The 26,573-nt window shown below is 36.4% G+C and overlaps 2 protein-coding genes across 5 annotated transcripts in view; one reads left to right on the top strand and one right to left on the bottom strand.

Annotated features, from left to right (window-relative positions):
- Positions 1-12,429, bottom strand: part of ssh2b (slingshot protein phosphatase 2b) — a 61,403-nt gene extending 48,974 nt beyond the window's left edge. For 3 of the 4 annotated variants that reach the window (XM_073934736.1, XM_073934733.1, XM_073934737.1), the window contains exons 1-2: positions 12,241-12,429; positions 4,596-4,639 (exon numbers count right to left, since the gene is read on the bottom strand). In XM_073934736.1, the coding sequence (XP_073790837.1) occupies positions 4,596-4,639; positions 12,241-12,303 (107 nt within the window). In that variant the 5' untranslated portion in view covers positions 12,304-12,429. 4 annotated transcript variants of the gene reach the window in all.
- A 3,917-nt stretch (positions 12,430-16,346) lies between these two features.
- nsrp1 (nuclear speckle splicing regulatory protein 1) overlaps positions 16,347-26,573 on the top strand; it is a 10,659-nt gene continuing 432 nt past the window's right edge. Inside the window, 7 exon segments of the mRNA NM_001077430.2 lie at positions 16,347-16,380; positions 17,804-17,891; positions 17,973-18,029; positions 18,420-18,548; positions 22,661-22,868; positions 22,973-23,075; positions 25,898-26,573. The exon segment at positions 25,898-26,573 is cut by the window's right edge and continues 432 nt beyond it. Of these exon segments, the coding sequence (NP_001070898.1) occupies positions 16,361-16,380; positions 17,804-17,891; positions 17,973-18,029; positions 18,420-18,548; positions 22,661-22,868; positions 22,973-23,075; positions 25,898-26,573 (1,281 nt within the window). The 5' untranslated portion in view covers positions 16,347-16,360.

Here is a 26,573-nt window from a genome sequence, read left to right as displayed (position 1 = left end):
AGTTATTGTATGATGATGGTTTGTTTTGTAGACTATCGGAAAAAAAATTAACTAAAAGGGGCTAATAATTTTGTCCCAAAAATGTTTTTTGAAAAATTAATAACTACTTTTATTCTAGCCGGAATAAAACAAATAAGACTTTCTCCAGAAGAAAAAATATTATCAGACATACTGTGAAAATTTCATTGCTCTGTTAAAAATCATTCACTTTTAAGACATTACTAACTTTTGGAGGATCTTTACGAAAGCCTTTTTAATTATATCAATGCAGCTACTCATGCAATTCCATCTAAACCAGGGGTGTCCAAACTCTGTAGTGGATGGTCGGTGTCCTGCATATTTTAAATCCAACCCGAATTAAACACACCCGAACCAGCAAATCAAGCTCTTTCTAGGTATACTAGAAACTTCCAGGCGGGTGTGTTAAAGCTAAACTATGCAGGACAGCAGCCTTCCAGGACCCAGTTTGCACACCCCTGATTTAAACAAACACATTCAATTGAAAAACATATATCTAACATTTAATATATTAAATAAAAGTGGTGATGAAAAATCAGGGCAAAACAACAGCAAACTCTGAACTGCTGTATTGTGGGATAAGAAACTTAAAATCTCTATAAAGATTACATTGACTATCATGCATGTGTTGATTGCGCAAAAGTAGGGCTGGGTTTCAGATTTTTTTTTATTTTTCCAGTTTATAAAATGATGATCAATAAGTCATGATAATATGTGTTTTTATGTTTATTTAACTTATTAACACAATTAACATAAACTGTTTTATTTAGGTTTGCGTTGTTGAGTCAATTTAAGCCATTTAAGTTGGTTTAACTATTTCAGTAAGAACGACTTTAACATGTATAATCCATGTAAAATCCCTTTAAGATCATTATTAATGATTTTTAGCTTCGTCCACTCATTTAAAGCACCGTTACATTTTTTTCTGATGAAATTATTGAGCTTCAAAGACCTGAGAATTGCCTCTGAACACAAAGAAACACAAAAAAAGAAAGACTCTTAAGTATGCAGTACTGAATTAATCTGTGTGTATGTTTTTTTTAAACAGAGCTAAAACATGACAGGAATTAAAGCAATTTACTTCAGCTTTACTTATCAACACAGCCGCATGTCAGTACAATTATAAAAGAAGATGGTTCAATCCCGTTTTGTGGATGTTAAATTAGCTTTATTTTGTACATTAACATAACGGATATCCATACAGCAGTGCAAACGCGTGCTGTGTGTGTCCCTGCTGTGTGTGTGTGTGTGTCTATGTCCATGTCTGTATAGGAACTTTGTCACGCCATTGTGTGTGACTCATCGGCTTGAACTAACTCCACAACAATTATATAGTAAATAATCATTGGTAAATTTCTTACCGTAGTATTCTCACAAAATTGACGTTATATAACATTATTTTAATTAACCACGAAGCACTTACTGGAACTACTTCAGTCTACATAAATCATGTGACGATTATACATTTTAAACTTCCATTGTCGCCACTTTGTCTCTCTATTGCTTTGCTTTCAGTGCCACTAGTGAACATAACCAGTATGTGAAGGCAGAGAGTCCTGCTTATTTTTCAAAGAACTTTTTTAGCTACTTGACTTTTTTTCTCCATTCAAACATGGCTGGGTGGTTACTAACACATTTTTCTGTTGTGTGAAAAACACATTTTAACATTGCTTTACAAAGACTTCAGTTTAAGACAACCACCATTTTTTTTTTCCATAGACATTTATGGTAAAAAAATTCGAGCTGTGGTTGCCAGAATTAAAATTTACAGTGAATTAACATTTTTCATTCATTTATTCACCAATGTTTCGAAGTACTCTACACAATGTAGCTTTGTTACCAAGACAAAATCCTAACCATAAGCATGTGGAGATGAGAAAGTCATATGATGAACCAATCCAATCAAAACACAACTTTTCCCACGAGCAGAGATGAAGCATACTAATATATAAAGGGTGCTCTCAGTCATTCACACGAATACTCAACACCATCAGGGCAACACATCTAAAATTAAAGTAACGCAACAAACATTTATCAACATAACATAAAAACTCTTATGTACTTATCTCATAAGAAAATATACAAATAATGTCAACAAAATAAGCATAAATGCTGAAGTTTTATATATATATATATATATATATATATATATATATATATATATATATATATATATATATATATATATACATATATACATACATACACAGTTGAAGTCAGAATTATTAGCACCCTGAATTATTAGCGCCACTGTTTATTTTTTCCCCCCAATTTCTGTTCTGTTCTGGGAAGATTGTTTCAGCACATTTCTAAACATAATAGTTTAAAAAAACTTATTTCTAATAACTAATTTTATCTTTTCCATGATGACAGTAAATAATATTTGACTAGATATTTTTCAAGACACTTCAATAAAGATTAAAGTGACATTTAAAGGCTTAACTAGGTTAATAAGGTAAACTAGGCAGGTTAGGGTAATTAGTCAAGTTATTGTATGATGATGGTTTGTTCTGTAGACTATCGGAGAAAAAATTTGCTTAAAGGGGCTAATAATTTTGTCTCAAAAATGTTTTTTTAAAAATTAATAACTGCTTTTATTCTAGCCGAAATAAAACAAATAAGACTTTCTCCAGAAGAAAAAATATTATCAGACATACTGTGAAAATTTAATTGCTCTGTTAAAAATCATTTGTGAAATATTTAAAAAAGAAAATAAAAATGAAAAGGGGGCTAATAATTCTGACTTCAACTATATAAATAATGGGGGGGGGGGGGTTCGGGTTGTTCAGAAGACCCGCCCCTCACTGACAAAGGTGCAGAATTTGTTCCATACATGAGCTCATTCGTCCTATTTTGGCTGCTATGCCATCGTGTTGAAAATAATCCATTGAAAAAGGCTTATAGACCTAGCAGAATCTTAAAGCAGAAGTTGGCTGTTGCTGACTTCAGCTAATCAGTTTTGGCAAACGCTAACAAATATTTTTCATGAGTAAAACATCCAGCTGTGCAAGAAAACATACAATTTTGGCATACGAAAAGTCATCTTTCTCTACAGTATTGTTGAGAAAACATTTTACAAGTAACTTTCATTTTAAATCTTGAAAGAGGTGTCAAGCACCAAAAGCGGCCCATATTAAAATTGAATTGAATACTATTTTGGGAAAAATAGTCAAAAAGTGTGGTTATGATGACCATCCAACAAGCTAATTCAGGGCAGTGTTTAAAATGTCACAAAAATGCAATATTTAAATTTCATAATTTGTTAGAAAATAAGGCGTACAATTGCAAAACGGTCCACTTTAAAAATAAAATAAAAAAAAAAAACAGAATTTTTTACCAGGCTGGCTACAGGCAAATGTCCCTATTAAGCATGTGAGCAATATGAAAATGATAATGATAAATTAATGATTGACCTCCTGATGGTGCACCTGGTCAATCACTCATAAGCAAACCGCTCTATTAAGGACCATAATTGAGAAAAAACTGCCAGTTCTTAACAGCTATTCACACAGGACGAGACAGAACTTCTGACATGCTTGTAGAATTGAATTTCATGTGTGAGGTGCTGCAAAAGACACCAGAAAACAGAAAGTTTGAATACACCTGTCAAGAGGATGCTTACATAGAAACAACAATGGAAAAAGCAGGACGGTGTGGAATGCAAAATCCTGCAACTACTGCTCTACTTTGAGAGTTTGTTTGCATAATGGTGACGAGCTGAAAGAGGCTGTTATTATCTGTGTTTTTACACTAGTATAATAATAATACCATTAATAGCCTCAAGTGGTTCCAACCTTCACGAGTTTCTTTTTTTTTTTGTTAAACGCGAAAGAAAATAATGTAAAGAAAGCTCAAAACCTGTAACCATTGACTTCCATAATAGGAAAAACAAATACTATGTAAGTGAATGGTTACAGGCGAAGCAGTGGCGCAGTAGGAAGTGTTGTCGCCTCACAGCAAGAAGGTCGCTAGTTCAAGCCTCGGCTGGGTCAGTTGGCATTTCTGTGTGGAGTTTGCATGTTCTCCTCGTGTTCGTGTGGGTTTCCTCCGGGTGATCCGATTTCCCCCACAAGTCCAAAGACATACGGTACAGGTGAATTGGGTAGGCTAAATTGTCCGTAGTGTATGAGTGTGTGTGTGAATGAGTGTTTGTGGATGTTTCCCAGAGATGGGTTGCGGCTGGAAGGGCATCCGCTGCATAAAAACGTGCTGGATAAGTTGGCGGTTCATTCCGCTGTGGTGACCCAAGATTGATAAAGGGACTAAACCGACAAGAAAATGAATGAATGAATGAATGAATGAATGAATGAATGAATGGTAACAGGTTTCCAGCATTCTTCAAAATGTCTTGTTTTGTGTAGAAGAAAGAAACTCATATAAGTCTGAAACAAGTTAAGAGTGAGTAAATGATGACAATTTTAATTTGTGGGTGAACTATTCCTTCATTATGTTTTACTTTGCATATCTTGCATATTTAACAACCCAAACATCCTTTAAACATAATGACTTTCTAGACCCGGTCTCGGACCAACTACCGGCTCTTAAGACATTAACATTTCAGAAATAGGCTTTCTTACCTTCTGGGTTGAGATCGGCGATCATCTTCCCCACTGCCAGACTCCTGATAAAAAAAGAAGAAAGAAATTTATTCATTCATCTGTAGTGATATGTAAATATTGCCTCTGATTGTAAATATGAGGCCAAGAAAGAATGAAATACATAGCAAACTTTAGCAAAAAGCTAAACAAGAAAGTCATTAAATCAACACTGTGCAATGTGCATGCAAATACAAAGATTCAGTTGAGGTTATTGTGTTTTTTTTTACACAGTATTAACATATTTTCAGTGCCAACTAAACATAATTTAACACCTGTAGATTGATTGTTTTGTCTCAAAACAGAGAATAAAATTGTTTCATTGTTGCTTTTTGTTGTTGGTGCCATTCGCTTTCACAGTAGACTGTCCTCGCATTGGTCAAAGTTTCATGGTTTATTTTTAGTTTTGACATGGATCTGAGCACAAATGCCGTGTTCACATATGCCCAATTGAACCAAGCTAAGAGGGCAAATACTCTAGGTTCCGAAACAAACATCTAGGTGTGAATTTACCCTTAGGCATGGGCCGGTGTAAGATTCTGACGGTAAAAACATCAAGGTTTCACAGTATTGTGATCACTGTTCTAAAATATATCCTTTTTAAATGTCTGGATAAAAAAATTAAAGCTTTTTTTCCCTTTTGAACACACTACATTTTATGTTGAGAAACATTTTAAAACATTTTGGAACAGTACAAATGTCAGTTTTAAAACCTTGACTTTTCCAAACAACGCCATACCTAGAAAATGCCTACCTAAGATATTTAAAATATATACAGTTAAAGTCAGAATTATTAGCCCCCTTTTGATTTTGATTTTCTTTTTTAAATATTTCCCAAATAATGTTTAAAAGAGCAATGAAATTTTTACAGTATGTCTAATAATATTTTTTCTTCTGGAGAAAGTCTTATTTGTTTTGTTTCGGCTAGAATAAAAGTAGTTATTAATTTTTTTTAACATTTTTGGGACAAAATTATTAGTCCCTTTAAGCTATTTTTTCTTTTGATAGTCAACAGAACAAACCCTCATCATACAATAACTTGCCTAATTACCCTAACCTGCCTAGTTAACCTAATTAACCTAGTTAAGCCTTTAAATGTCACTTCAAACTGTATAGAAGTCTTGAAAAATATCAAGAAAAAAAATATTATTTACTGTCATCATGACAAAGATAAAATAAATCTGTAATTAGAAATGAGTTTTTAAAACTATTATGCTTAGAAATGTGCTGAAACAATCTTCCCCCCATTAAACAGAAATTGGGGGGGAAAAATAAACTGGGGGGCTTATAATAAGGGGGGGCTAATAATTCTGACTTCAACTGTATATTGACACGTCCCCTGCAGTACTGCTGTGACCTCTGCCGAAGACCCCTGCACTTTAAATATTAAACTTATTAAAACAACAGCCGTATGCTTTTGAACACTAGAAAAGGAGAAAAGCACTGCTGTCCTGCAATGCCATGCCATTTAATCACATAACTTCAACAAAGGCATTAATTGATTCCTATATATTTTGTTTGGGTAATGTCCCGCTCTGTCCTCCCACTATTGATCCGTCCAAGAATTCATGCAAGCTTTCTTGCCACTAATCAATAAATTTCATCTATCCGATTCAGCCTATTAGACCTCTCATGTCAGCGTCTGGTGATGTCATGCTATAGGGGAATGTGTTTAAGATAGTTTAAAACTTTAAAAAAGGTTTTAAAGAAAGAGTTGTGTCAGTGTTGCTATTCCAGAAAGGAGGAAAATTGACAAAAGGTAGGCACAATTCTATATTATTATTTATTTTTGTATTACATTTTTAGGTTTTGGTTCAGCTTTTTGGAGCAGTATGGAGGTGGATGCCACTTTTTGCATTCTGATACATTATTTTGATACATTATTTTTCTCCTGTTTCTGGTACAGACGGAGCAAGGTAAGATCTTTGTTTTTTCTTTTTAATTTTATTTTGAAAGTTTAGACAGTTGCTTCCTAAATCAGTTAGACATTTTGTTAGTTTGTTGTTTGTTTGTATTTTTGAAACCTACCATTACCCTTGGTCATTTTTTACTTAATCTTTAAATAAATGTATTTCTGGACATTGTGTTAGGTGTAAGTGATTGTTGGAGTACTGGGACAGGAGAAGAGTGATAATTGTTGGCTGCCCTGCCCTTTAGTTTTTGATTATTTAGTTACATAATTTTCTATTATCATAATTGGCCTCGGTCGAAGCAGTGGCGCAGTAGGTAGTGCTGTCGCCTCACAGCAAGAAGGTTGCTGGTTCGAACCTCAGCTCAGTTGGCGTTTCTGTGTGGAGTTTACATGTTCTCCCTGCGTTCGCGTGGGTTTCCTCCGGGTGCTCCGGTTTCCCCCACAGTCCAGAGACATGCGGTACAGCTGAATTGAGTAGGCTAAATTGTCCGAAGTGTATGTGTGTGTGTATATTTCCCAGAGATGGGTTGCGGCTGGAAGGGCATCTGTTGCGTAAAAACTTGCTGGATAAGTTGGCGGTTCATTCCGCTGTGGTGACCCCAGAATAATAAAGAGACTAAGTTGACAAGAAAACGAATGAATGAATAATTGGCCTCTAATTTTTTTATTTGGCAAAATTTAATTCTTTTTTTCCCCTTTACGTTTTTTTGTTGCAAGTTTCCCTGGGCCTAGATAAGGGTGGCACTTAGCAATTATATTCAGACTAGGCTGCACAATATTGTAAAAAATTGTCATGGCAATATTCTGTACTTTTGTGACATATTTTGCAATTTAAATATAATTTAACAAGATGATTTTAAGAAATATTTGGGGAAAATTCATATTTCAATGACAGAGAGTGCATCTGCATGAAATAAAACAAGTAATAAATAAATTAATTATTAGAATAGAGCAGAGATAGTCTAGCAGCATTTACATACAGAAATTCAATAATCAAATGTAAAACAACACTCTATACAGTCGTAAACATCCAGATGTGGATCAAAACCTTTAATAAAAGTTGTCCAAAACTACTCAAGGAACACCCATTGTTGTCTTAGGGCAATGTTGAAACACTTTTTTAAACTACTTCAAAAGCTGACTATGATGTTAAAGCTACAAATTGTATAATTCTTGTTCCCAAATGGTTTAAATTGCATTGAAATCTTAGTCACACAGGACTTAAATACTATTTAGATTATTAGGGTTAAACTATTCATGCATTCCAAACTGTGCATTCTAGCTTATTGTAATCATAACTGGACATTGCAGATCTGCGATGTGACTATTGCAGACTTGCACATTACAATATCAATGCTAAAACTATGTACAGTGCAGCTCTAATTTAGACGTATTGTGATAAAGGCTGACAGGACATTTAGAAACTTCCTATTTTCAAACAAATGACACAACGCGGAATAAATCTTTACCAGTGCAATTGGGTGACGATGATGACTAGAAACATGGTGAACACTTGCTTTCAAAGCGATTCTTACATCATTAGACCTCATTTGAATTGCATTGTTTCAGTAAGCTTGAGACTTGCCATATTCTGAAAACAATCGAATGCAGCAGCAGCAGCAGCAACAAAACAAAAACTGGTTATCACAGAACTAATTCATCTCAAAGGAACTCAAGGCAGATATGACCCAAGATGGCCATGGTTTTGCATAAACCCAAACGAAAGCTCAGTGCTTTGCATTATGGAAATGCTTAACTCCATGAAATCTGTGTTCAAATCAATTGGTTTCTGAGCAGCAAATGACTCCCAGACCTCTAAATATTTGACTATGCAATTAATATGTTCAAATCGATTATATAATCATGCAGACTTTTTTAACGCACAAAACAGACTGCATAATTTGTTAAATTAGTTCATCAGAGAAAACAAACTTTAACTGTCCACAAAGTATACAAAATTGGCATTAATCAGAGTTTTTTTCTACCCTGTTGGTCTATTTTTTAAATATACTGTGGTCATTTAGTTTTATTTTATGTTTTAGCAGAAATGTTGTACAGCACAGTGGTCAACTACGGTTGTTTTTATTGTGCTTGATAAATAAATTTGATTTTAAACTTCCCAAATGAGCCTCTCTCATGAAATTTCTTACAGATGTCAAATTATGAAAGATCTTAAATAACATATTACATGTCCAATAGTTCCATAACGGTTTTTAACACACTTATTAAAAATCCCCTTAAAGTAATATGAGGTCAAGAATCTATACTCAAAGAGATAACAGTTAAAGTGTATACTGGTTCCTCACCGGTATCAACCCCACCTAGAACCAAATGTTCAACTTTAAACCATGTAATAATGACCCAGATTTTACAAGCACCATCATGACTGCATTTCCAGCCACTATATTGACATCACTGAGATATCATATGACTCACTAGTGGTAAAAGCTAATTGCTTCAACGCAGGTCTAAGCTTTTATCCTGACATACAAAATGACCGGTAAAGGCAAACAATCTTCCCAGTTGAATGATTTTAAACTGGACTTTAACAGGAAGGGTTTCAAGGGGGATGCTACGACAATTTGAGAAAGAAAAAAGTTTTTCTAAATGTAGTTTCAGGGGCTGTGCTTACTAAATATGTGTGATATGATATTTTATTTAGATTGTTTAATATTTATTGTTCTAAAGACTTAAGAAACAACAAAGTGCAATATTGCAAGAAAGAAAAAGAAGATCATAAAAAACTTAAACAATGATCTGTCACCAAGCAGCTACCAACTTAGTATGTGAAAATCACTCAAAAAGGACTATAATGGGTTTAATCATGGAAAGAACTAAAAATGTATTAAGCACTACAAAAAATAAAATAAAATTATTAAATGTATAACATTTATTGGAAAATATTTACATAAAAATATCTCAAATTTAGCGGCACAGTGGCTCAGTGGTAAGCACTGTCACCTTAAAGCAAGAAGGTCAATAGTTTGAGTCCCGACTGGGTCAGTTGGTGTTTTTGCATGTTCTCCTTGTGTTCGTGAGGGTTTCCTCCACGATTTAAATGAATTAGGTAAACAAACATTGGCCGTAGTGTATGAGAGAGTGTGAATGTGACAGTGTATGTGTGTTTTCCAGTATTGGGTTGCAGCTGGAAGGGTATCCGTTGTGTAAAACATGCAGGAATAGTTGCCGGTACATTCAAGCCGAAAAAAAAATGAATGAATGAACTCATCTCAAATTTTTGAGAACGTAGACAGACCATCTTGATGACATCACTGGTGGAGCTTCAAAGGAGTGGGTGGAGCTATTGATCTCTTCTAGTGCACTTTGCTCCCTGTGGCTCTCTGGCTGCGTTCAAAATGGCATACTACTCGAGCAGGTACAACATTTGAATTTGATTTTACTTCACGACCATTAGAAAAACATGTTCTGTGAATGTGAGCAGTATGAATGAAATTTGTACGTACTACATCCACCATTTGTCATTATCTTGTGACCTACAATCAGTTGCGCCGCTCTCGCACAGCATCATGGAATAGCATAGTACACTTCAGAATCTTGCAGGAAGTAGTAGGTCAGCTGTGTAGTTCTCACATACTATTTTCAAACACTGTATGAATTGAGACATGATACTCAGCTCGCATACTTTTTTAAATAGGGCTGCACGATATTGGAAAAAGATTGACATTGCAATATTTTGTTTTTCAGCGATTTTCATTGCAATATGAAATATCTTTCACCAGATGGATTGAATGACTCTTTTTGAGAAGAATTCCCTATTACACAATGTTTGGGGTAATTTGTATAGAGGAGTGCATCTGCATAAATTATTAAAATGAACTCGGGATTTTTAAGGGGGAAACATACAAATGAGAGCGGAAAAAGTGCCTCATATTTGTCCAGCAAGTCTTAATGGCAGCTGAACACAAATATTTAAAAATCAAATGTAAAATGACACTTGACTGTCTTCACAATTTTTTTTTTAATTAAACTAGTCTTAAAGCTACAAATGCTATGTTTTCTGTGTCTGCATGCTCACTGGATATTTTTAAAAGGAAAAAAAAATTAAACAAATGCAATAAGAAACTTTGCTAATAATCTCCAAGCTCCTGGTCAAAAAAAAAGCAATGCTTGACCTTGCAGATCCAGCGATGTGACTATTAAGCACATTGATATCCATTGAGCACATTGAGATATCTATGCTGAAACTATATATTCTGCACCTCTAGCTTTTAACATACTATATAGTATGGAAGTACAGTATGTGATTTGGATACAGCCTCTATTTAGTGCAGGGATGGTAATATTTAGAAACTTCACAATCCGATTATGATTCTGTGAGTCACGATTCAATCTCAAAATGATTCTTAACCTACATTTTCCCTATTTCTTCTGCTGTACGTTTACATCTTTACAACAATTTTAACCAGAATCGGAGTTTCTGTGCTTTTGTTTAATAACTGGAATTTGCATGACATTTCTGTCATCATAAAAATTATTTATTTTATTAAAGAATTATTCAGGGTGTACAAGTTAATCTGTATTTAGGGGGTTATCTGTTAGTTCTCTATGTAGACAATAAAGTCTTCCAGAACTTATCTGTTGTGTTTATTGGGGTTCATCCCAATACATTTCATTCTATTTAAAGACATTTCCTATAGCACGATCGCCTCACAGCAAGAATATCGCTGGTTTGAGTCTCGGCTGGGTCAGTTGGCGTTTTTGTGTGGAGTTTGCATACTCTCTGTGTTGGAGTGGGTTTCCTCTGGGTGCTCCGGTTTCCCTCACAAGTCCAAAGACATGCGCTATAGGTATATTGGGTAAGCTAGATTGGCCATAGTGTGTGTGTGTGCATGGGTGTGTATGGATGTTTCCCAGTGATGGGTTGCAGCTGGAAGGGCATCCGCTGCGTAAAACATATGCTGGATAAGTTGGCAGTTCATTCCACTGTGGCGACCCCAGATTAATAAAGGGACTAAGCCGATAGCCGATAAATAATAGATACTCATATTTATAAGAATAGTTTCTTGAAAGTAACCATTGAGCTGTTATGTTTCATTTGAACAAAAAATAAAAATCACAATGCACAGTACTTTCTATAAATTAATATATAATTTTATGAATATAAATAACTTTATTGTGAAGTAGTCCCAGACATGGTGATTATAAAATATTATCATAAATAAGCTTTTTTTAAAAGCAAAAACGCTGCCTACTGTTAGTCAGTAACACATTTATAACCCCACCATTTCACACCATGCAGACAGTCTGTTTATTATGACAGTATTTCAGGGGGCAGCTGTGTTTACTTCCTGGTTCCAACACGACTTTCGTTTGAAGACCAATCGCATCGTCATCGGCAGATTTGCATATGATTATGAACTATCTGATACATTGTCTAAAAAGACGCTTAGAGACATTTGAGCAATTATCACCAAACACTTCCTGTCTTTGACAAGCCCCTGCAAACAACCGGTAACGTTAGATTTGGCAGAAAATCTCTACAAAACAGACTTACACAACATATGTCTTACGCTCGCAGAGATGTTTGATAAGCCATAAGGGCAACGTAGTAATTTTGACTGTATATTTGACGCATGCGTGCTTCTTTAGCGTCTGAGGACAAACGGACTAAATGAAACAGCGGAAATGAACCCAAAACTATACCGAGGCGGTGGAAGGTGTCGGAGAGGGGGAAAAAAGATGCTAGTCACTCACCGAAACGCACGGGCTGGATGTTGCGCTTGGAGTAGGCGACCGCTGCACAGTTACCAACGCCATTCAGGCTCCGGTAAACGGATACCTGAGAGAAACTGGCGGTGGCGAGACAGACATAATTGTGTCAAGGGATATCAGCCGCAGCTCGTCCGTTGCTACTGCTGTGTCGCGCTTCCTCTCTGAGACTGCAGTGCGCATGCGCCGAAACCCGCAGCTGTCAAGATTCAGTGGCCTCAAGCCATGGTTAACTGTCTGTGTACTGAACAAGCAAGTGCATTTAGCAATTAAAAAACTGGTTTAAAAGGCTCACCGTGAGTTTTTCTTAATAAATAGGCGTCTTCAAAGATTCCACAATAATAAAACAAAACATTGAATTAAACAAAAGAAGACAAAGAGATGGTTTACCTAAAAATTAGACATTAGTTATTTTACTCCAACTCCTATCATTGTGTGCATTTGTGTTTCTTCTGTGGAGCGTAAACACATTTCTCTTTCCATTGATTTTGTGTCACCAAAATACAGGAAAAGTCAGTGAGAAGGAATCGCCCGTCTCATAAACCAACATTCTTCAAACTATCTTCTTTTATATTCCACAGAGGATGACGTGGTGGCGCAGTGGGTAGTGCTGTTGCCTCTCTGCAAGAAGCTTGCTGGTTCGAGCCTCGGCTGGGTCACTTGACATTTCTGTGTGGAGTTTGCATGTTCTCACAGTGTTCGCATGGGTTTCCTCCAGGTGCTCCGGTTCCCCCACAAGTCCAAAGACATGCGGTACAGGTGAATTGGGTAAGCTAAAATTGTCCGTAGTGTATGAGTGTGAATGAGAGTGTATGGGTGTTTCCCAGTGATGGGTTGCAGCTGAAAGGGCATCCGAAGTGTAAAACATATGCTGGATAAATTGGCGGATCATTCCTCTGTGGCAACCCCGGATTAATAAAGGGACTAAGCTGAAAAGAAAATGAATAAATGAATATTCCTCAGAAGAAAGAAATGAATACAAGCTTTTAGAGCAGTGGTTCTCAAACTGTGGTACGTGTACCACTAGTGGTACGCAGGCTTTCTTCTAGTGGTATGCGGAGGAATGAAATATGTCATGTACATGCTACATATATTTCAAAATGTATTAAAAATAATGTATATAATATGCCATATGATATATAGCGTATATTTGTGAGGTAATCTGCCACGGTTTTTTTTACTTTGCAGAGCTGTAGCTGCTTTACTGGGCCTACTACGCTACTGTATTTCAATACTGCTAATTTTGGTGGTACTTGGAGAGACAGTTTTTTTCTGAGGTGGTACTTTATGAAAAAACTTTGAGAACCACTGTTTTAGAGCAACATAAGGCAATGACAGTTGATTAGAATAACACGTTTTCTTTGGTCTTAATTGAAAATCAGGGTTATTTCTCTAAATATTGACTTCTTAATATTAGTTATAATGTGTGTAAACGTCACTTTTTTAGTCATTTTATGCATAAATGTTCTAACTGACCTTTTTTCAGCCAACAACAAATCAAAGCATATTGTTGTAAATTTATTTAAAGCAAATGCTTCAAATATTATCTAATAAATATATATATATATTTGAATAAATGTTCTCAGACCTCAGTAGAAAAAAAAAACTAATATTAACATTTTACACAAATCCATATTTATCCAGATGAACTGAACATTTTGGTCTCTCACTTTTTTTAACAGCTGTAAACACATATATAGATATTGAGGTCAGAATTATTGGACCCCCTGTTTAATTTTTCTCTATTTCTGGTTAACGTAAATAAGATTTTTTTTCAACACATTTCTAAACATAATAGGTTTAATAACTCATTTAAAGTAGATGATTTCTTTTATCTGTGCCATGATGACAGTAAATAATAATTTACTGGATATTTTTCAAGACACTATTATTTAGATTGAAGGGCAATTTAAATATTAACTAGGTTAATTAGTTTAGGACAATTATTTAAATCATTGTACAACAGTAGCTCGTTCTGTAGACAATCAAAAAATGCTTAAAAACACTAATAATGTTGACCTTAAAATGGCTGTTAAAAAAATTAAAACTGCTTTTATTCTAGCCAAAATTAGGCAAATAAGGCTTTCTTCAGAAGAAAAAATATTATCTGAAATACTGTGAAAATTTCTTTGCTCTGTTAAACATCATTTGGGAAAAATATTTAAATGAAAAAAAATTCAAAGGGTGGCCTAATAATTTAGATTTCAACTGATTCCATAACCAAAGACAAAAGTTGTGTTTTACATGATTTATCTTTTAAAACCTTTTAAATCAAGAAATACTCTTTTCTTTTATTTTAGGGGATGGTAGAACAGAATATATACATACACACAAAACATTCTCACTGTTTTCTAAAACGATGCACAGACAGGAAGTGGTTTTACAGACAAGCTGTGACTGTTCTTCTGCTGGTAACCTCACACAAACTTCACACATGCCAAAGCAGATGATTTCTCTTTTTGTGAGACATGTGATACCCTCAGCGATGAATAGATAGAATACATTTTTTTTTTCTTTGACCATGCAAAGCATTTGACACACACGACTTCATCCAGTATGTTAGTGGAAACTTCCTCATACCTTATTTTGCTCTATTTGCCTCTGGCCATTCAAGCACATCCACACATGCACTGTTTACTCAAGTCTCAGTGAATGCCATTAACAGCGAGAGTAGAGAAAATAAGATTAGGATTACTGCAGACTGTGGGTTAATGCTCAGATACAATAGAAGGAATCCCTTATGACGTATAAAGATGCTTCAGTCCAGTGAAACATTTAAACAAGGCAAATGGTACGATACATACTATAGAATCATACCAAATGCATCATGTAATGGACTATAGACATCATGGACTGACAGTAGGCTTACACATGGCCATACACATGAGAGAACAACACAAGCAATTCAGATATTCATAATATTGTATGTATAAGAATGTTGCTGTAAACAAAACAAAACTGTGCACTTTCTATGCATGAATGAAACTAAACTTGCCTGGGGTGTGGTGCTTGGTGATTAAGTGCAGTATTATAGGAACTATCACCATCTAGTGGTAGCTCTTTCTTTTCTGGCCCCTAAAATATTTCCTTAAGCAGTGGTCTCGGGGCTGCAGTTCTGCATATCTCCACCTCCAACTCACACATGCTTTATAGTCTTTAGTAGTCTTGAACACCTTGATTAGTTTGATCAGTTGTGTTTGGTTAATGTTGGATCAAAACTGTGTAGATCTGTGGCCCTCCAGGAATTGAGTTTGAGATGTCCTAAAGCATGGGAACATTCTAAAGACATAGTAATATATTTGTCTCTGAAAAATGTTTTGGGAAAATATATTGTACCGTTACATTATTATAGTTTCCTACTTATTTGTTAAATTATTCGCTCATTTATTTAATGATGTAATTATAGTTATTTTAATCAGATTTGTATTCGTTTCATTGCTTTGATGTTTATTTATTTTTAAATAAAATAACGTAGCTTGCATAACTTCTAAATTAAAGTTAGAACATGGCTAACATGGTTAGTTTAAGTTACAATGAACTAAAAACATGCTGTCATGACTAATTGATCGTATAATTTTGTTTTTCAGTGCACTATTGTGTTGTTTATCTTAATTAATAAGTAACTGTAATGTATTCTGCAATTGTTCACCTTTACATTTATTTGTAGGCTACAACTGGTGAATTTCTTTGAACTTTTAAATAATTTTAGCTAAAATTAACAATGATGGTGCTGTAGAAACCTTTTGCTAAGAAAATAGGAAATTCATTATTATTATTATTATTATTATTATTATTATTATTATTATTATTATTATTATTATTATTATTATTATCCACTGTATACGGATTTCTGTTAAAAATGGCTCATGAAATGGGTCAACTCCATCTATGAAAGAAAAATCGTTCTATTCACAAACGGCACTTTCATAACAATGCAAATGTAATCAATATGCGTCATTTTGAAATAATTATAGTATAAAATTATATTTACATATATGTATTTTGTTTACACGTTGTGATTAAACACAAATATTATCTGTTTTGTTAACATTGAAATTCTCTTAAACTATCGAATCTGCTTACGGTAGATATTTCACGAAGCAAGATGGCGACCTCGGGTAAACAGTAAGTGCGATAATGCTAAATTATAGTTATTTTACTTGCTTACACAAGAAGCAGTTGGAAATTGTGTAGTCTGTAACGACAGGCATAACACGATGGTTCTGTTTGCACAATGTAAACGAGTGTCATGAGACGAATAAGCTAAACAAATTGCCCGAATGAACGAGCTAATGCTACTAATAACAAAAACACATGTAATTCAGTCACACTAACCACATCATATATCATAAATGAACTGTATTTAATAAAACATTTAAATAACACCATGTTGCTAATTGCATGAAAGCCTGCACTGATGACGTGGTTTTAGCTGGTTTATTCGGGATGTTGCTGAATTAAGCTGGATGTAGGTGGTTAGATCTGGTTTCCCAGTCTGGCTAAACTGGGGTTTATATGGGTTTTACTGCTTAGTCAGCTGCTGGTCTACCTTCCTACTATACGAATATGTAACTCCAGCCTAAAATCATTAAATTATTATAATAAATTTGAGCTATTATTAACTATGCATTATCAAAATGAGCCCATAATATGTCAATTATTTAATCGAAACCACTGTCTGTAAGGCAAATATTTATTTGATTTGATTTATTAACTATATAAAAATGAATTGTCCCAAAGCAGAAAAATATTAACAACACAATAATTAAAAGGCTGTAATTCTATAATTCTTCCAATTATTTTTAAAATGCGTTACAAAAAATACAAACAAAGAAACCAAATAACTTGCAGCTTTTATTGTTAAAACGCCATGTCCCTTTTTTTATGCAATTTAATGAAAAAATAAGTCCTTAAAATTGCATAATACCAAAATGAGCGGCAAAATCCTAGTTAGCATTTATTTTCAGCAGAAACAATTGTGGTAAAAAGAAAACACCTTTATGTGACTCTGCTTAGTAGTATTAATAGCTGTATTATTAAGACTTTGCAGATGAATAGGGTAACAAATAAACTAATTATTATCATCACCATTGTTCTTGCTCAAAAACCTGAATGCTGGATGAAGTCAGGTTCAAAACCTTTTTTTTTAGTTTGTTTGTTTTTACAAAAGGGTTTTTAGTGGGGAATATTAGGAATAAGATGTTGTAGTTGTACATAATCAGGCAAATTATGAATGAACATGTCCCACAATAAAAGACAAACATTCAGAACATCGAATATGAATAAATACTGTAGTTTAGTGTATGTAAGTACTACTACAGTAGAGATTTACAGTTCAGAGAAAAAAATATTTTGAGAACAGCCTAAAGAAATATGTAATTGAATTTACAAACACATTTAGGTGAAATGCTTTACACTTAGAAGTGTATTTTGAATATTTTTTATCTATTACACTGAAAAACACTTAAAGGAAAATGGAAAGGAGCCTAAAAAACAGTGTTTTTGCTTGTAGTGTCTCACCTTATTCCTGCTTTTTTGTGCATTTCAGGTATGGGCTTATTTTGCCCCAGAAGCGTGCATCAAAATCTGCCCCTCTTGCTCGCCCCTCTGTGTTTGGAGATGATTCTGATGATGAGGTGAAGGCTCTTGTAAATCTACATGTCCTATAATTTCACATCTAATCAATGCACTGTAATAAAACTCATCTTATATTGTAGACATCTGTTGGGGAGAGCTTGCAGAAGGAGGCCATCAAAAAGAAGATGATGAAGCAGGTGTGGGTCGGAAACATCTAGAACGTTGGGTAACACTGTTTTGATGGTCCCTATTGCACATTTTGTTGACTAAAAGTTGCATTGCAACTACATGCCAATTACTTCTCATATGAGCATTAGTAGACTAATATCTGCTGATATTAAGGAACAATTAAGCTCCTTCAACAGACATTTAACTGACTATAAGAAACTTTGCAAGCACATGTCAATTGACACTAATCCTAATCCCAATTTATCAGTCTACTTATAATCTAATGAGAATTAGTTGGCATGTAGATGCAATGTAATTTATGTGTTAAGTGACCATCAAAATAAAGTGATACAGAACATTTCTGTAATTCTGAAGCTTATAGCATGAAAACAAATGTTTTGTTCCATTTCCCGCTTCAGACTCGTCTTGAGATGCAAAAGGCTCTTGAAGAGGACAGCACCGTATACGAGTATGACAACGTGTATGATGATATTCAGAAACAGAGACTGGAAAGCAATAAGAAATTGCTAGGTGGAGAAGATAAAAAGGTATATTTATTCATTTTAACCTGCTTTAAGCCATGTATGTGGGTCAAAGATGAGATGTCCCATCTAGGTGTCCATGTCAAATAAAATGTACTGAAAGGGTTTTATAGAAAGCATGTTAAATGTTAGTGTACTGTAATGTTTAAAATAATTTATGTCAGATAGCATAACATGCCCTAATATTAGTGAAATAATGCTCCATCAAGGCGAGGCAGTGGCGCAGTAGGTAGTGCTGTCGCCTCACAGCAAGAAGGTCACTTGGTCGCGGGTTCGAACCTCGGCTCAGTTGGTATTTCTGTGTGGAGTTTGCATGTTCTCCCTGGCTTCGCGTGGGTTGCCTCCGGGTGCTCCGGTTTCTCATCCCATCTAGGTGTCCATGTCAAATAAAATGCACTAAAAGGGTTTTATAGAAAGCATATTAAATGTTAGTGTACTGTAATGTTTTAAATAATTTATGTCAAATAACATAACATGTCCAATAACATAACATATAACATAACATGTCCAATATAACATTGCTGAATAGATCTAATATGCTCCGGTTTCCCCCACAGTCCAAAGACATGCGGTACAGGTGAATTGGGTGGGCTAAAATTGTCCGTAGTGTATGAGTGTGTGTGTGAATGTGTGTGTGGATGTTTCCCAGAGATGGGTTGCGGCTGGAAGGGCATCCGCTGCGTAAAAACTTGCTGGATAAGTTGGTGGTTCATTCCGCTGTGGCGACCCCGGATTAATAAAGGGACTAAGCCGACAAGAAAATGAATGAATGAATGCTCCATCAACCTTTAGCTTAATATATGTGCACAAGTATTTTGGTTGGGCCTAATTAAAATTTATAAAATTGTAATTGATACTGTTCACATATTAAATTATAGTGATTTTAAAGCAGGGATTCCCAAACTTTTTTATCTTGGGACCCACCTAGGCAAGTGATTCAATCTCAAGATCCACCATAATATTTTAATATGGGAAAAAGGGTAAAAAAAATTATTCATTCAAAGCAGTCAAAAATATATAATATGTGGCTGTTTGGATTTTGCGATTTGATATGCACAAAATGAGGCTCGAAGTGCTTTTTGTGGGATGCTGGCTGTAATCATTTTTTTTTTGTTGATGAAGATACTCTTCATTTTTCAGAAGAGAATATGATCAACCTTTGTTGAAATATTCAGAATGTTTTGTTGTCAGGTGTCGTTTAAGTTTTAAGGGTTTCATGAAAAAACTAAATAGCTTTTTAATAAAAAAATAGCGACTACTACAAGCTGGGAAAACGTCAGATAAATATGCCAATGTAATGAATTATTGCTGAATAGATCTAATATTTACACATTTGCTTGAGGAAGGAATGATGGGGTGGTTTCATTACTATTACTATTTTCTATAACATCTATGCCCTTCCATAACATTAGCTGACGTTAAAACTAACAGATAGCACTATAGCTATTTATTGATTAGCAATCTGTCAACAATGGGATGTAAAAAATATGGGACAACAAATAGCTATAAATGATAGAATACATAGCGAACATTAGAAAATAATGACAATAAAATAAAAGATTTAGTCTATTAAAGAGCCCATATTATGGGTTTTTGAAAATTCCCCTCCATGTAGTGTGTAACACAGCTCTAAGTGAAGTGAAGTATCCAGCTAAGGCTTAAATCTGTAAGAATACAGTGTTTAAAACTGTTGATTCATCTATAAAAGAGTCGAATCATAGTGCTTCAAACGAGTCGCCTTGATACCGACTCATTAGGTGTTTCGCCATGACGTACGAACGAAACAAAGTTTTTCACGTGCACGCGCAAACCCGGGAGATTTCAAACCTGAGGCCCCGCCCTCTGACGCAGTAACCCAGACACACACACACACACACCCACAAACACACGCACACAAACATGCCGGTCGATTGAAGTCACACTGCAGATGGATATATTGAGTCTCTACCCAAAGATGAAACATCAGCATTATAACCAAGCAGTTGGAAACTTCTGGAAGCTACATGCTACAAAGAATACTTCATCTGAGTTTGTTAAAGGAAGGATCAGTAAAGAGTAACTGATGGACGTCAGGATGGGTTTCTTCCTACATTTCTCAAGTGTAAGTACGTGCGGTTAAAGTTGTTGCCTCGTTTACTCTAGCTTGCAAATGTATTTAGTTGTGATTTGTTACTTGTAACCGCGTGTACTGTATCAGGTTAACTGGATATATTATCTTATCGCGTGCAAAGTCACGTTAAAAACGCGACGCGTGCTGTTTGTTTATGGAGCTCCGTGCTAGAGTTCTGCTCCCGCGATTTATTCGGAAATGTATTCCCGCGCCGCAGAAATCTGGCGCGGGGAGAGAGAGAGAGAGAGAGAGCGAGAGAGAGAGAGCGAACGAACGAACGAGCTTTGTGTACTTTGTGCTGTGTGTGTGTTTTTATACAGACAGCTTGGCTGTCTGGACTGTATACTGGGTGATATTTGGTTGTGTTCTCCGCTCTAGCGGGACCGGGCGCGGCGGGCAGAAAACGGAGCGGGTTCTCAGGCTAAAACCTGGCGGGTGCGGGCTGAAGCGGGAGCGTTGTCATCCGGAGGTGTGTGTGTGTTTTTGTGTGTGTGTGGTTTGGCGAGTACACGACTGTCTCCTTCGTTCGGTTATCCGTGGCACTATCCACTCGCCATAGTGTGGCAGCTAAAGTCCACGCCTACACTATCGAGCGTGTATGAACTGTGATTACTTTTTAAATTGCTGATTAGCTATTGGCCATTTCCCTCTCTGACTGAAGGCAGTCGACCAATCGCGACAGACTGTCATCGGCCCAATCAGCGCAGATTAGCTTCGCGCTAAGGAGGGGTTTGGGAACAAATGAATCACTGGACGATTCATACAGGAGTCGCTGGGATAATTAGATAAAAATAAATGCAGATTATAAGACCATGAAAGTGTTTTTTGACCTTGCATGCATATTAGACTGTTGTTGGAGACCCTTACAACCAAGATATGACCTTATTTCATGTATAATATGGGCTCTTTAAAATCAATGGCCTATCCAGAAATTAAATGAAGCTATAAAGTCTACTTCACTTTTAATTGTATTTGCATATTGATTAAAGTTACTATAGTCATTTAGTAAAGAGCAGCAAATGAATCTCTCATTGTTTTTTGTTCGATAACAGAGGTGTCACTTTCACAATGCACAGATCTGTAATGAAGCATTCGACTACTTTAGTAACTGTTTGTGCTCATTTAAGAGAAAATTAGTTGTGTTTAAAATAAAACATGCAGGATGGAGCAAAAAAAAAAAAAAAAAAAGCGAAAGAAATAAGCATTTTCCGACGGTCCCTTACTGAGAGCTCAGCTTAGCGCGAGCTCTCCTGGCTAAACGCAGAATGCAAGGGCTCAAACAGAGCAGTGGGCGTAATGTCGAGTGAAAAAAAAGAAAAAGACAGATGTGAAACATAAGCAGCTTTGTCTTTTTGTGGGAAACACACTTTAGATCTTTTTAGGGTTAGTTTTTGAGTTATTGCCGTCAATCGTACGGGTTTTGATTCATCGCAGTGTAAATATAGATGCAGCTATGTGACGTTGTGCGACCCACCTTTGTGTACAGTGACCATAGACTGTAAAGTCGCGACCCACAGTTTGAAAACCCCTGATTTAAAGGACAGTATAGGTTATAAAAGTTTGACTTTGACAAATAGTTTTTTTTTTTTGCTCACACTTTACATAAAGGTGAAATTCTCAATATTAATTAACCACCAATTATGACTTTTGCTTCAGTAAACTCCTGATTTTCTGTTTATTAATAGTTATTAAGGTATTAGTTGGGTTAGGTTTTAGGTAAAATCAAGGCTATAGATCATGTGGAATATGCATTTTTTAATACAAATAATCAACAGCCACTAGTTAATACTGAAAAGTGTTACTAAAACTAAAGTTTTGCCAGTATTTTGGCAGCACTTTTCTGAATAATAGTAAATATGTATGATGCTGCTTTATTTTTGACCCTTATATAGCTGTTATATTAGATTATTATTGTGGTTTTGTACTTGTGGGTTTTTTGTAGTAGTATATTGTCACTACTAATTGGTCACTTAACCAGTTAACAATTTATTATTTTTATTCTTTATAGCCCAAGTATATTAACCAGCTGCTCCGTGCTGTGGAGGAGAGAAAGAAGGAGCAAGAGCGTCGTGACGAGAGGAAGATCCAGAAGGAGAGGGAAGCAGAGGGTGAGAAGTTTGCTGATAAAGAAGCCTTTGTCACATCAGCTTATCGCCAAAAGCTTAAAGAAAGACAGGAGGAGTTGGAGAGAGAGAAGAGGGAAGCAGAGTTGGAAGGTGAGTTGTTTTATGGTACTAAAATGTCATCCTTCATAGATATTAAAATAAGCAATTTAAGCATTTAAATGGACGTTCTTCACAGTTTTCTCTGTCATTTTCAGCTGCTCTGGATGTTAAGAAGCAGAAGGATCTCAGTGGATTTTATAGACATTTTCTTAACCAGACAGTTGGAGAAGAGGTGGTTCCTGATCGCAGTGCTCAAAGGTATATTCTGGTAGTGATTTAATGATCAATACATCCACCTAAAGTATGATTTTTAGCGTGACTATAAAAAACTGTTTATATTAAAAATTAACTTCCAAACTACACTGATTTCTTTTTCTGCCCCAATTCAATTAATACACTACGCAACACAGAAAGCCGCTAAATGTTGTGCCACACCCATAGATATATACATTAGATGTCGTCTACTCTGTTGTTGTCTATTGGAAGGAATGCGTCAATGGAGCCGCCATTTTAGTACAGGGTAGCGCTCCTTTGAAATGAATGCGGGACCAAGCTGCAGTGGAGGACTGTGGCCATCTAGAGCCAGAGAATTACACATATACACATATCTATGATCAGTTGTTTTCTCGGAGGTCAGTATGCAATTTTTTTTTTAATTACGAGACGCATCATTTTACATCACTTTTCTGCATTGATGGATAAGTGATCGCACAGGCATTCCTGACAAAAAGCTTGCGTTTGTGTGTATGGAAATGTACTATTCACCCTCCCTGTTAGATTTGGTTTAATCTGTGTCCTGAAACACACATCCTCTAACTGCTTTCACTTCTCATACTGACGGAGGAAAAGATTCGTTTGTGAATGAATCTCCTTTATGAACGATGTCCTTCACTTAGCCGATAATAATACAAGTTTCTGGCACAGCAGCATCTCGTTGTCATATTTCTTTTGCATTGTTTGCTGATTTTATTCAACAAAACTAGCATAAGCCGAGTGTTTAGTGTGAGTTGCTGCTGCTTTGCCTTTGGGTGAATGCAGTAAGTGACTGTATTACCATCACGTTACCTGTTTAGCACAAAAGTTCAGAACATACAAAAACATAAAAAACTAAATCTTACCCATGAAATGTTCTGCCTTTGTGCTTTGTTTTCTTTGTGTTGCCTGTTACTACACCCATGGACACCGCTAAAGTTCAGCATCTTCACGTAATAACACTGTCTTGACTACTGCGGTTGAATGGCACGTGTCCTGGGAGCACTGTACAAATATGGCCGCGCCATTGACGCATGGTCCGTGTCCCTATGCGATATCTAGTGTATATATCTATGTGCCACACCAATATATCATACGCAGTAAGGTTGGGCAATATCGACCAATTTGGCATCGTACAATGTTTAATGTGAAACATCGCGATGGACGATGGGGTGAATTATTTATGAATAATTAATTAGTTCATAGCGAATTAATTAATTGTAACCTACCGTTTCAGCTACTCTTACCTGCATGGTCTTTGTTTTACTCATAACCAAATCATAAATAATTAAAGTTACAAACAAATTACCACCTGTCAATCTCTTTTATTCGTGGAACTCCGGCATGAATAGGCAGAGTGATCTGTGTCATTATAATGGTGTCCACAAGCTTGGTTGGTAAAAAGGTGCACAACCAACAGTATCTGAGGTTTTCGCTAAAATTACTTAGTACAAGCGTGAAAGCGAAAGATTGAAGCAGTGTACTGACGCTGTGACACAGTACCCGATAGATTTAAAAGCCCTAAGAGTCGTTAGATAGAGACAAGATGAATTAAATATCACGTTTAACAACTATAATGAGATGCGATCCAGCAGCACATCCTTGATAAACTGTCCGACGTGCACTGCTCTCTGGGGTTTTGTGCCTAAAGGCTGATTTATACTTCTGCGTCAAACACCGGCGTATGCTACGGCGCTGACGCATAGCCCTTCGCTGTGGCCGTCGGCGTCGCTGACGTGCACCTCTCAAAAAATGTAACTACACGTCGCAACAACTCATAGCGCAAGCTCTGTGATTGGTCGGCTTGGTATCGCTGACGAGTCTGGGCGGGACCGAGAGCCGCATAAATGGTGCGAGCCTGATGAAGCGATTGTTTACAAGTGTGGAGTCCCGTGAAGGAGCTCCGAATGGAAAGTTATGTTTTGTGTTTACCTCATAGTTAAAGTTGTTGCACGTCCGCCAGTTCCTGCCTCAAGATGAGCGAGTTTGAGCCACTTGTACATCCCGGAAGTGTTCAGGAAAACAAAACAGCAGTGAAGAAACTCGACACAGAGGAACATTTACACCTCACTGCCAACTAGCGTTTCGGAAGTGTTAATGCAGACCAACAGAGTCAGCGTGCAGAAGTATACATGCACAGCTACACGCGTTGCATGCTCCGTGGGTTACGCCAGTCACTTGACGCAGAGGTATAAACCAGGCTTAAGGCACCCACTGACTGCTGCAGCGAATGACTGTTTTTGTGTGTGTGGTCATGTGATGTGGGTTTTCAGCAGTAGAGTGTGGAAGTAGAGCTTTTTTTAAATGCCAGTGTGGACGTGGATCAATTTAATCCTAAAATGTCATTTTAAAACTAAGATGTATTAGTGTAAATGTGGTCTAAGTGTGTTTTTCGTGAGCGGGTGGCTGCTGCGACGGGGCGGAGGATTGCGATGCCGGCTCAGCATTGCGATGTCTGTCGACCCAACCCTAATTCGCAGGGCTTAATTTAGGCACCTCATCCTTTACCCCGATCTGTTCTGGGACCTCGAAATTTACAAATTAATCACTGATACAAAAAATAGATATCATGACAGGCCTAATGTGTTCCTGCTGGTGATGAGAATCAAACCTCTGGCAGACTCCCTAAAAAGTAGGCCACAACTGCCTACATGTAACCCTTCCCAGCAATATTCCTATGAGCTTTTCTTATTTGGTAATGACTCCGATATCTAGTGAAGTGTACTTTTTTTCCTCGATATCCATCACACTTTAAATATAGCCACTGTTATTTTATATATAAGTATTACAGCTCTAAATACTAATTGAACACACTTTTTTCGTTTTAGTGAGGAGAAAGCCACAAGTAGTGCAGCAGCAGAACGGTCACCGAGCCCCGAGTCTACAGCGAACCGTAGAGAGAGTGAGGCCGAATCCCACAGCGATGATGATCAGGTGGATGTCAAACCTGCGTTCTCTAAAACCACCGCCAACAACCACGCAAAACGCCAATACAGACAAAAATCCCCCCTTTCAGACAGTGATGATGGTGATGAGAGGGAACGAGAGAGAAAGGAGATTAAAGAAAAGAGTCATAAAGACAGAGACCGGGACAGAGCAAAGGAAAAAGAAAGAGAGAGGATGAGGGACAAAGACAAGCACAGTCATAGAAAGGAGGACAGAGGTGGTGATCGCAGGAGAGAACGAGACAGAGAAGAGGACAGAGCACGAGACAGGAGGGACCGGGACAGAGACGACAGACATGGTAAAAGAGACCGAAGAAACAGCAGCCCGAAAGACAGAGAAAGAGACCGCAAAGGAGAACGAGACAGAAGAGATAACAGCCCGAAAGACAGAGAAAGAGACCGCAAAGGAGAACGAGACAGAAGAGATAACAGCCCGAAAGACAGAGAACGAGAGACACGAGACAAAAGCCCGAAAGACAGAAGAGACAAAAGTCCAAAAGACAGAGATCGAGAGAGACGAGACAAAAGCCCGAAGGACAGAGAACCGGAACGTAAAGGA

Source organism: Danio rerio, chromosome 21, assembly GCF_049306965.1.
Source record: "Danio rerio strain Tuebingen ecotype United States chromosome 21, GRCz12tu, whole genome shotgun sequence".
NCBI classification, from domain to species: Eukaryota; Metazoa; Chordata; class Actinopteri; order Cypriniformes; family Danionidae; genus Danio; species Danio rerio.
This window is presented reverse-complemented; position numbering and strand designations above follow the sequence as displayed.